Below are 12917 nucleotides of genomic sequence, written 5' to 3'. Positions count from 1 at the left end.
CTTGTGGCTGAGCAGAGCTCCCCATGTGAGAGCGCCCTGACCACTAGAGGGCAGCTCCTGCATTGAGCGTCTGCCCCCTGGTGGTCAGTGTGTGTCATAGTGACCAGTCATTCCCAGTCCTTCTGCTGTTAGGGTCAGTTTGCATATTACCCTTTTACTATATAGGATAGAGGCCTGGTGCACGGGTGGGGGCTGGCTGGTTTTCCCTGAAGGGTGTCCTGGATCAGGGTGGGATTCCCGCTTGGGTGCTTGGCCAGCCTGGATGAGGGGATGATGGCTGTTTGCAGCTGGTCACACCCCCTTCAGGGTGGGGGTCCCCACTGGGGTGCCTGGCCGGTCTGGGTGAGGAGCTGAGGGCCGTTTTCAGGCTGGTGGGTGACTGAAGCTCCCAACCTCTCCTTTTTTTCTTTTTCTTTTTTTATTCTGGGATTTATGTACTTTCTATGGCTGTCACTGGAACTGAGAGCCGGCTTTAGCTCTGAGGCTCGGCTCCAGCTCTGAGACCTCAGTTGCTGAAAGCAGGTATCTGTGTTTGTTTGGCTTCTATAATTGAAACACTGTTGCAGCTCTAGCTCGGAGGCTGGCTGGCTGAAAGCAGGTTTCTGGGGTTTGTTGAGCTTCTATAATTGCAACATTGTTTCTTAGAGTGCAGCTCAGAGGCCAGCAGCGGCAGGTGGGGAACCTTGGCTTCCTCCATCACTGGAGCAAGCAAGCCTCCTGTTCACTTCAGCTGCCTGGCTGCCGGCCACCATCTTGGTTGGCAGTTAATTTTCATATCACCCAGATTAGCCAATGGGAAGTGTGTCAGAGGTACGGTTAATTACATGTTTGTCTATTATTAGATAGGATACTGTATCATTTACTTTTTTAAAAAAATGTTCATGCAGTACAGTTGGTTTTCACTTCTTATGTTATGCAGTTCTGTGAATTTTAACACATGTATAAATTCTTATGTCTATCGCCACAGTCAGAATACAGGACAGTCCCATACTCCAAGGAATCATCACATCCTCCTCATCCCTAACCCCTGACAACCGCTGATCTGTTCATCGTATAGTTTGTCTTTTCAGTAATGGAATCGTGCAGTATGTAACATTTTGACACTGGCTGCTTTTACTCAGCATAATGCCTTTGAGATTTATCCAAGTCGCCGAGTATATCAGTAGTTCATTCCTTTTTATTGCCAAGTAGTATTGTATGCTGTGGCTATACTGCAGTGTATCCATTCACCCACTGAAGGAAATTTGGGTTGTTTCCAGTTCCCAGGACACTTATAAAAAGAACTGCTAAAACATTAATGTACAGGCTTTAATGTAAACATAAGTTTTTGTTTCTCTGGAATATAATTTACATATTAATTACATTCTTTTTTTTTTTTGCATGTTTTGTTCACAGATGTATTAGCTTAAGTTTCTAAAACAATTCCTGGCACATACCAGGCTGAACAGATTGGTGAATATGCAATGTTACTTTAAAATGGAAAAGTAGCTCTAGTTGGTTTGGCTCAGTGGATAGAGCATCAGCCTGCGGACTGAGGGTCCCAGGTTCGATTCCTGGTCAGGGCACATGCCTGGGTTGTGTGCTTGCTCCCTAGTGGGGTGTGCAGGAGGTAGCTAATCGATAGCTCTCATCATTGATGTTTCTATTTCTCTCCCTCTCCCTTCCTCTCTGAAATCAATAAAAATATTTTTTTAGAAAAAGGAAAGGTATTACAATGGGAGAAAAAAAGGGGACACATGTAATACTTTCAACAATAAAAATTTAAAAAGTAAAATAAAATGGAAAGGTATAGTGCAACCAGGATTATTCTGAACACATTCAGGGTTTACATCTGCAAACCCTAGACTGCTGTCTACTCAGACCCCAAGTGGTAGGAGACTTGAGTTGAAAGACACCTGTGAGTTGAGAACATAAAAAACTTTTTTCTGGAAGTATTTCCTCCCTAATGTTTTTAGTGGCCATTTATCAGATTCCTGATTTGAGAATCTTGGGATGTGGTTAAGGAGAAACCTCTTGGGAGAGTGCTTTAACAGTGATGTCAACATAACTCATTCATGAGCAAAATGAAAAGCCAACTTTTCTTCCCTAAGGATAACCTAGAAACAAACTTGCTTGCAAAAGCAAGGGAAATAATTGGCACCATTCTCTCCACATTGTCCAATTTGTTTAATTTCACTTAAACTCACAGTAAAGGTCACTGGATAGGATAAGAAAAAGATAAGTGTAGGGGTAAAGAGGAAAATAATGATTCTGTGAGAGATTGTGTTCATAAGAGAAGGTGATTGATTTACTGGAATATTTGTATTAACAACCATAGCCTATCTCTGACTATGAAGTATCTTTTGAATAATCTTTTATTTATAATTATTTGCTGACTAATGTCCCAAACCAGAATAGCAGTGTACCTTGTTAAAATACAGAGACACCCCCCCCCCCCAACATAAACCCTATTCTTTAGAGGATGGAATTCCGTAAGAATCAGTTGGCTCCTGGATCCCATCCAGTGCATTATAGCTTTTGAAGGCTAGCAAGATTTCACTTTAAGGTGGTTCCATGTTTAAAGTTTAGCAAGGTTTCGGGATAAGTTTTCTTCATTTTTTAAATGTTTTTTTTTGTATAAATGATATGTACTCATAAAAATTTCAAACTACATGAAGATATACAGAACTACATGAAGAAAAAAAGGCATTCCTACACCTATATATGAGCACTATTGATATTTTGATGAAAAATCCTTCCAGATATCTTCCCAGGTAGTTGTACAGTACACATATGTGTTTTTGTTACTCTAAATAGAAAGGGCTACAGTGATGCTTTTAGGATGGAGACAGCCCCCTTCACTTTTAATAAGAGTGGTAAGTACATAGAAGAAAATTAACTTCTATACCTAAAACACTGCAGACATCAGTGTTTAATTAAACATTTTTAAGATGATCTTTTTCAGGAAAAATGAAATAATTCTGAAATATATTGAGGGTTCTGAGTGCACATGGGGGTATAGAGGCTTTGCTTATTCATCCAAATATCCAGGTTAAAGCACTGTGGCAACTTGGAAGGTCTAAGTATAGGACTAAAACAGCACCATTAACTCTCCATCTTCCCATATCTCAGGCAAATTAGAAATAGATGTCTATTCATAGTTCTTTAGCCATTATAGATGGCCAGGTAGATGGGGTGGGTATCATTGTCGTCAACTCAAATGAAATTCATAGCTCTCTGAAAAAAGCCCAGTGCACGAATACTAGAGGCCCAGTGCACGAATTCGTGCACAAGTGGAGTCCAGCAGGGGGGAGGGGCTGCAGGAGATTGGCCATCTGGCCCCGCCCCTGATCAGGCTGGTTGGCCGGCCGCAGTGCGGATCATAGCAACTGGTCATTCCTGTCCTGTCATTCTGGTCACTTGGCTTTTATATGTATAGATGTGTGCAGTAATCAGTTCAATGATACTGTGTGATTGAATGAACTTCTGAGGAGATCATGAAGGATCCTTTCCTAACCACTATAATATTCAAGATTAGTCATTTAGAATTTCTTTAAGTTCCCTCAATTGGTAGCCCAATAGTTGGTATACTGCCTTAAATAGTTCAAAAGGCAAGTCTCTGCCATTGGCAGTGACTGGAAACTGTGGGAATTTCTGCCAAAGTTCTTGTGATCTAATCCTCTCTTGGAAGTACAACACTAAAGCATGCATTGAAATGCCTGAGTCAGCCACTCAAGGGATATACTGGCTGCAACCCTGCTCATTTTTCTGGGATGAAAAAATCTGCTTGGTGACCTGAGACAGCTAGCTAGCTTTAACTCTCTCCACCTAGAAATACATGTATTATAACTGCATAGAAAACGTGCGTGCGCGCGCACACACACACACACACACACACACACACACACACACACACACATACAAACACACATAAACTATATCTAAATGTTGGCATAATTGAAAAAGGACCCTTTATGATCTCTTATATTTTCTAGAGTTATGCTTAATTTCAGCAGATCTTGTTTAGTAACTTATAAGAAAATAACTTCACCTCTTCTGTTGATTGCTGTTTAAAAATTTTAACTTCTCCAACTTTCTAATTTGGGGAAGGAAAAGAAAGCCACCTACTATTTATTGAATGTTTAATATATGCCTGGAATTGTTACTTGTTTGGTGTTAACTCCTATTTTATAGACGAGGACCTCAGAACAGGCAAGTGAGGTCACATAGCTCTGAGGTGGCAAGCACAGTTAGTATTTGAACCAGGTCTGTATGTTCCCAAACGCCTCTCTACCACCTCATCATGCTATAAAATGAACTGTAGAACGTTAATATAAAAAACTATTATCAATATTATTAAGTAAAAAATACAAGGTGCAGAACAGTAAGCATAATATACTGCCGCTATGTGAAATGTGTGTGTATACATATATTCACGTGTGTGTGTCTGTTGTACATATGCTTAGAACATCTAGTATATCTGGAATACCATACAATGGTTGGACCCTGGGAGGGGGAACTGTGTTGCTAGAAAGCTAGACTTTTCATTATAAAATCTTTTATACAGTTGAATTTTGTCATATATGCATACATTTGATTATTTTTTAGATTTAGTAGTTTATTAGTAAACTTTCATAAGCATAAAGCTTCTAATGCTATAAAATGTTAATGCTAGCTCTTAATGATACTGATAAGCATTGATAATGATCATATCTTTCTAGTTTTTAATTCCCATCTTCTACTCTAATGACCTACCACTTTGGAATTTGAAAGGGAGATAAAATATTGATATAACATATAATTGATGTTAGCAGAAATAATGGTGACTGATTCTTCTACATTCAACTATTTACATTTTTAGTGCTATTTAAGATTTTAATAATCTTTGGTTTATCTATTTTTGAAATAAGAACATCATGCCTCAAATACAGTAGTTGCCAGTCATGATTGAGGTAAAAGAAATCTATATATATAAAAGGCTATTATGCAAAGTGTCCGACCATCCAACCGGTCACTATGACAGGCACTGACCATCAGGGGGGCAGACACTCAACACAGGAGCTGCTGTGACGCGCACCGGCCATTTACAGAGAAATGGCACTGCGGACCTGGCACCCACAAAACAGTACTCGGCTTCCCCCAAGTGGGACACAGGCCCCACCACCACCCCGGAGTGACAGCCCACCAAATTGCAGCCCATGCTGCCAAGACCCCATGGTGCAAAATGCAGCCCACAGCCCAGCCCAGCCCGGAAATGGTCGTTGTGGGTGCCGGGTAATGAGTCATGTAACAGAGCCCGGCTTCCCCTCCCTAGCGACTAGCCTCTTTGGAGTTTCTTCAGCCCAGGAACATGACTTGCTTTATAGCCAGGTGCATACATTTCACACTTCAACCAAATGTCTGCAAAGCATTTTCCCTGTGCCTCATCTCATTTGATCCTCCCAGAAGTCCTGGAATAGGTAGATAGGAGACTCAGTGGAATCCTGTTTTCTTTTCATTAGTCGGAAAAAGGAGATTTAGAAAGCTTAGAAACTTGACCCAACTGAAAAGACGTAAGAAATGGTGGACCTTGAAAATGACTTCAGGTTTTCTCACTGTGCAGAATATAGTCAAACACTGCTGCAGTTAAATATTTTACCCTTTGTTCTCCCTATGTGATCTACAATAATAATCTGCTTCATGTTGATATTTACTGCTATGTTGCTGACAATTACCTGAAAGAGAAGTTGGGGTGCTTCACTGGCCTGGAAAAAGTTTAGCTAAATCAGAAAGCAGGTCTAATTAAGTAAGCTTATCTATGTGTATAAAGCTCTCTCTGGTGCCAATCTCACACGTGTGTTTCGATCTGTCATTGTTGATCGTGAATTTGATTGACACTTTTATTATAGAAAAAGGGTGAATAGCAATATTAAAATATTTCTTCTAATTAATTTCCTTTCAGTGTGCACGAATTCGTGCCCTGGGCCTCTAGTATTTTATGTTTCCTAAAATTGAACTTAAAAGAAAAAAGTTTCCCATCTATTAAAAGCTATATTTTAATTTGGGGCTACCATTTATGGAAATACCTTACCTTGAATATGCTAATTTTTGTACTTGTTTCCAAAATTGTAATGATCTGTTTACACAGTTGTCTTCCTTAGTAGACTGGTCATTCTTTGAGGGCAGGGTCCATGCCTCATTTGTTCTTGTTTCTCAGGGCCTTGCCTAGTGCTTGACACTTAACTTAGTAGGTAGCTAAGAATGTTGATTGAATTGAATCAAATTGAACTAGAGATACTTAGCTTTGGTCCAATGAAGAGAGCGAGAAATCATCTCACTCTTCAGATAGTTGAAGGTGTTCTCTCATGTGGAAGAGAGTGCTCTATATGGCTTCAGTAAACAGAAAAAACAATGAGTGAAAGTTTCAAGATGTTTCTAAATGTTGACTCATCTAAATGTAGGTGGCGCTGTCTCAGGAGGTACTGAATCTATCACCAGGAGATTCATTCATGGCTGGTCAACTCCCAAGACAATTTAAGAATTTAATTATTCATTTGTTTCTTCACTCATTTATTGAAACATTTGCTGAACAGACACTGTTCTAGATATTGGATGCCAAGATTGAATAAATCATAATCCTTGCTTGGGGAATTCAACAGCCAGCAGGGGAACAGAAGTTTAAGCAAAGGATTACAACCCAGGGTTCTAAGAGGATGTTGTTGTAAAGGTGTAATGGTAATACCCTGGAGAGAGGAGACAGAAAATGCTGCTGAGGTGACTCTTGAATAGAGTTGATCAGGCAGACCAAGGGGGGAAGGAGTGCCCTAAGAAGACAGAACAATACATACATAAGCTCAGAAGTTAAAATTATTAAAATAGAGTAATGCTATTTCATTTGTATTACATGCCCCTAAAGGACCCTCCAATACTAAGATTCTGTGTGCTGGCTCTTTAAATTAGTGTTTTTGGCTTTCTTTTTTACTTTATGCTAGATATTGCATGAATGTATGCATTTTAGTTGTCATTTTTTATAGGAAACAAAAATACTAACCTCCTTCTTTGATTTTTGTTCATAGTCAAATTCATCCGAGAAGTAACGCCATATATCAAGAAGCCGTCATTAGTATCAGATCTTCCATGGGAAGGTGCAGCTCCCCAATCACCAAGCTTTAGTGGCAGTGAAGACTCTGGTTCTCCAAAACACCAGAACAGCACCAAGGACAGGAAGGTCATTCCTCTCAAAATGTGCTTTGCTGCTAGAAACCTAAGCATGCCAGATCTGGAGAACAGGTGAGCTGTACCTAAGCAGAACATCATACTTAAAGACAAGTTGCAATATCATTTTGCAGTAACATGACTGACTAAATTTCACAGAGGGAAACATCAGTCTGAGATAAGAGAATAGTTTTTGGCATTCCATATTTAAATTACTACATACATATGTGTACAGTACATATATAGAAAATTTGGGGGCAAACAGACAAGAAGCTTAATGGTGGATACTCCTGGGGAGTGAAATGGGATTGGAAGGAAAGAAGGGACTTATGGTCTTCGTTTTATACCTTTCTGGAATGTTAGTATTACTTTTTTCACTATGAACGTTACTTTGTAATTGAAATAATTTTACTAAGGTAATTTTTTTAATGTTTGTTTAGATGTAAATTCCTTATACTGTTGGTGTGTAAAGAGTCAGAGATCTGCATTGTAGACCTGACTATCAACTAATAATGTGACCCTGGCAAGTTAGCTTCTCTTGACCTTAGTTTCCTTGTTTGTAAAATGGGAGAGTTGAATTGGATAATTTCTAATGTCCCTCCTAGCTCTATAAACATTTGGTTTCTATGAATTTGTCTTCATTAACTCCATGAAGTGGTACTGGTAAACCTAGTGTTAGGTTCAGGATTAGTGGGGAGGGGTGGGAGGTAAACTTGTCCAAATACATAGTTAAGGACAAACTTTTTATTATGAGCTTTCACTTTTATGGCCTCCTCCAGTCTGAATGCAGGGCCAGGTACCTGATCAGATGGAATGGATCATAGAAGACAGCAAGTAGATGAGTGACTTTCTTGGGCATTTTAGACCACAGGGACATTAAAGCTCCTGCTCTATAGCATGTGGTATGGTATGCCCTAACGGACTGAGCTCTGCAGTCAGACAGACCTTGATTTGAATCCCACCTAGGTACCTGCGCAAAGGAAGGGTCTGAGCAAGTCCCTTCATCTCCATAAACTGCCATATCTTCATCTGTTAAAAAACACCCCCAAAAACATAATAATTAACTCATTGTGAAGATTAAATATGAAGCCCTTTGCACAGAGTCAAGCACATAGTAGATCCTTTAAAAATAGTAGCTTTAAAAAGTATTTAAAATGTCTACATACTTTTAAAATTATAGTCTGATATATTTGTATTGTTTTTGTTGCTTTTTAAAATTTTTTAAATATTTTTTTTACTTATTTCAGAGAGAAAGGAAGAGGGAGGGATAGAAACATCAATGATGAGAGAGAATCATTGATTGTCTGCCTCCTACACACCCCCTACTGGGGATCGAGCCCACAACCCAGTCATGAACCCCTGGATTGAACCCGGGACCCTTTAAATAAGTCCCTTAATTTCTCTGTCCTCCTGTTTGTATTTTTCTGTTTGTAAAATGGACTAATACCTGCTCAACTATATTCTTTAGAACTGCTTCAATGATAAATAAGATAATATCTATAAAATCAACTGGACCTTTTGATCCTTAAATTTATCTCCACTTGGTCAAAGGAAGTGTCATGGCAGGTGACACAGTTGCAACATTTAAAACCATGCAAAAAATCACAATTTATATAGGAACAGCAAAAATAAGTTTCATCAGGACATCTGTCATCAAGACACTTATCAAATTGCAGCTTTATTTAGGTGACTGTTTCTGTTTGAAAATCTTTATCTTCCATAGTCTTTTGTAAAACTCTGAGCAAGAAATAGGCTTAGATGTTCTCTAATCTGGAAAATACTTTGGAATCTGTTTTTAAGCCGTAGGTAGGTAGGCATGTGGTTTCTCATCATCCCATCATTCTTCACTTCCCCCTAATATTTTATTATGAAAATCTTTCAACACATGGCAAAGTTGAAAGGATTTTATAGTCACTGCCCATTTTTCCACCACCTAGATTCTACCATTAACATTTTAATCTATGTTTTATCACAGTTTTTATAAAATGCATTTTAGAGTGAATTGCAGACATTAATATATTTTCCTCTAAATACTTAAGCATGCATATAAATAACTAGAATTCAGTGTTTTTTATAGCTTTTCCCCCTTTTGGGACAATATTTACATACAATAAAATGCATAAATCTTAAGTTTTGACAAATGCATACAATTATATAGCGCAAGCCTATCAAGATACAGAACATTACCATCATCCTGGAAAGTTTTCTTGTGCCCCTTCTCAGTCAGTTCTCTCTCCCACCTCCCAAGGCAACTACTGTTCTGATTTTCTAGCTTAGTTCTAACTATCCTACAACTTTATATAAGTGTACTTTTTTGTGATGTGATAGAATTATTTTGCTTTGCATAAGGTTTTTGAGACTCGTCCATCTTGTTGCATATATTGATCTGTCTCTCTGTTGCTGAGTAATATTGTGTTGTATGAATGTATCACACTTTATCTTTATTTTTGTGTTGATGGATACCTGAGCTATTTCCAGTTTGGAGGTGATATTAATAAAGTTATCGTGAATATATATATTTTTAATCCTTACCCGAGGATATTTTTTTCATTGATTTCTAGAGAGAGTGGAAAGGAGGGAGGAGGGAGAGAGAGAGAGAGAGAGACCCTTTGGTCTGTGGGCTGACACTCTAACTACTGAGCAAAACCAGTCAGGGCTATTGTGAATATTTTTCTATAACTCTTGTTGTGGGCATACACTTTCATTTCTCTTGGATAAATTCTTAGAAGTGGAATTGCTGGGTCATGGGGTAGGTATATGTTTAGTTTTTTAAAAAACTGCCAGACTTTTTCCCAAAGTGGTTGTGCCATTTTACATTCCCACCACCAGTGTAGGAGAGTTTCTGTTGCTTCTCATCCTTGCCAGCATTGGTGATGGCAATCTTTTCAATATTAACTATTCTGGTGGGTATGTAGGAATCTCTTTGTGGTTCATCTTTTACCTTCTGAATGAGAAACGTATTTGACACAAGAGGGTAGCATCCTTTTCTTCTGTTTTACTACTTTTATTTAGTTTCATATTCACTATCCAGGGCTGGAAAAAAAGTGCTGACCATCAGAATGAGTACATAAGGAGGAGGAGGTGTATTCTCTTCTCCACCTTGAGTTCTCAAGACCTCGCTAGATGCTTCTGATAGTTATAAACAGTTAATTCTGGAAAGTGAAAGCTAAATAAATAATGATGACATTCAGGGAGAGAACATGAGCCCATTCCTTAGCAAACAGCCATGTGGGCAGTGTGGAGTTGAGCAAGGACAAGGTGTTCTTAAACACTGCTTTTCGGAAATGTACATCTGTTTCCTTAGAGTTGGTTCACAATGTCTTGTTCATCTTCACATTGGCTGTTTTCCATGTAAAAGGTAAATTTTGGTTTTATGACACATAAAACAATATAGTTACTACTAAATTGAGCACATAAGTTATATCAGAGACTTTACTAAACAGAAGAAATAAGCAGGCTAGACTTAGAGAATCCTGTGCTTCCGTGTATCTAGATATTGATGTGATTCATATGATCAGAATGGAATTGCATTTCTCAGGAAATCCTCAGTGGTTTGACGAGAAGCCAAAACTGTTCACACTGTAGCTGTTTCCTCCTCTCTCCTGTGGACCCAAACAATTACTGGCAGACTGCCTCCAAGTTTTTGTTAGGAGAGTTTCCATATGAATTTTTCTTTTAAAACAGCAATAGGCTTTAGGAAATCCGTTGTCCCCTTTGTCAGGTGTAGGGGAGCTTCCTCTTAAAAGGCAGATTCTTCTGGATCCTAGAACCATCAGAATTTTGGAGTTTCTTTTCTGTTTCTTCTCATTTAATTTGCTATTCACAATCCCTTTTTAGAAAACACCGCAGAATTTCTCTTTTCATGAAATACCAGTGATCCTGCCCTGAAAACTAATTTATTGCCTATTTTCACCTTTTTCCAGCCTACTGGACTTTGTTAATCAAGCTTAATTTTATTTTATAACAGACTTACTTTCCATTCCTCCAGTTATTAATAACTAGGGTCTTTGATGTTAGGATGTTCAGAGTTCAGAGGCTGTTGGAGGAGATGTGTCTGAGAGACTGTCAGGAACTGTATGAGGTGAAAAGGCCTTTTCAGAAGGTGAACGTTTTGTACCCAGAGAAGGATGAACTGATTCCTATCTGTAGTGCTAAGTAGGCCAGGAGGAGGAGTGAAAGAAATTTCTTGTCATTGTTTTAGGACTGAACTTTTAGCATGTGTCTAAGGATGGTAAGCTGGTTACCGGGAGTACCAAAGCAGCAGGTAGGAATAATTAGCCCCTTTATAAAGCAATCAGCGAGGTAGAGGATCTGAGTTACGGACATCACCAGCTCTTCCATCCAGTTAGGTGAGATGAGTGTGGGTTTGAATCTTTTGCTGGTTTGAGGGTGGGGTAGTCACTGGCCTCTGGGTGTGGGGAAGGCTGACACAGGCTTTCAGCCAGACCCTTTATTTTACCTGTGTGCTTTACTCCTACGGTCAGAGGTACCTGGTGCCTCCAACTCCTCAGCCTCTTTGGGATTCTACATCAAGGATTGGCTGGGAGTTGGCTCTCCCCACTTTTTTTAGGTCTGATACATCATTTAACTCCTTTGTCTGCTTGCCAATTTCCAAAATTTTGTAGTGCTTCTCTTCTTTTCTCCATGAGCGTCTAGGATTGTGCTTTTTAAATAAATTCCTTTTAAAGGTTCCTGATGACTTCTTAGATACAACACCAGACTCACAGTACATAAAAGAAAAATTTTATAAGTTGACCTTTATTAAAATTAAAAACTTCTGCTCTATAAAAGGCACTGTATATTAGGGTTCTCCAGAGAAACAGAACAATAGAAAAGATGGATGGATGGATGGATGGATGGATGGATGGAAGGAAGGAAGGAAGGAAGGAAGGAAGGAAGGAAGGAAGGAAGGAAGGAGAGAGAGAGAGAGAGAGAGAGAGAGAGAGATTAATTTTAGGAATGGGCTCATGAAATTATGGAGTCTAAGAAGTCCCATGATCTGCTGTCTGCAAGTTGGTGAAACAGGAAAGTCAGCAGTGTAATTTAGTCTGAGTTCAGAGGCCCACGGATCAGGAGTGCCAGTGTGCGAGGATAAGAGAAGATGGATGTCCCAACTCAAGCAGACAGCAAATTTGCCCTTCCTCCACCTTTTTGTTCTATTCATGCCCTCAGTGGATTGCATGGTGCCCACCCAAGTTGGTGAGGGCTATTCTTAGGTAGTCTACTAGTTCAAATGCTAATGTCTCCCGGAAACACCACAGATACACCCAGAAATAATGTTTTAACAGCGATCTGGTCAAACTTTATTTAAGGATGACACATAAAATTAACCATCATACCCCATTAGAGACTGAGAAGAAGCCACAGAATGGAGGGAAAATCTTTGTAAAATGCAGATCAGATAAAGGACTGGTACCCAAATAAACAAAAAAATTCTTAAAGCTCAACAATAAGAAGCCAACCCAATTTAAAAAATGGGCAACAGATCTGAACAGACACCTTACCAGAAGAGAAATACAGTTGGCAAATAAGATTATGAAAAATGCTCAACATCATATGTCATTAGAAAATTGTAAATCAAAACAATGAGATACCACTGCACACCTATTAAGATGGCTAAAATTAGGACAACAGTAACTCTTTTTAATCCTCACCTGAGGGTATATTTCCATTGATTTAGAGAGAGAGAGAAATATCTCGATGGAGAGAAACATTGATCATTTGCCTCCCGCATGTACCCCAAC

General features: G+C 39.0%; 1 protein-coding gene across 2 annotated transcripts in view; it reads left to right on the top strand.

The window, feature by feature from the left end:
- SNTB2 (syntrophin beta 2) overlaps positions 1-12917 on the top strand; it is an 84483-nt gene that overhangs the window by 30715 nt on the left and 40851 nt on the right. For both annotated transcript variants that reach the window (XM_059667634.1, XM_059667633.1), the window contains exon 2: positions 7035-7248. In XM_059667634.1, the coding sequence (XP_059523617.1) occupies positions 7035-7248 (214 nt within the window). The remainder of the gene's footprint in view (positions 1-7034; positions 7249-12917) is intronic.

The sequence above is a fragment of the Myotis daubentonii genome, chromosome 15, assembly GCF_963259705.1.
Source record: "Myotis daubentonii chromosome 15, mMyoDau2.1, whole genome shotgun sequence".
NCBI lineage: Eukaryota > Metazoa > Chordata > Mammalia > Chiroptera > Vespertilionidae > Myotis > Myotis daubentonii.
Note: the sequence above shows the minus strand (reverse complement) of the source record. Positions and strands in the feature narration are given on the sequence as shown.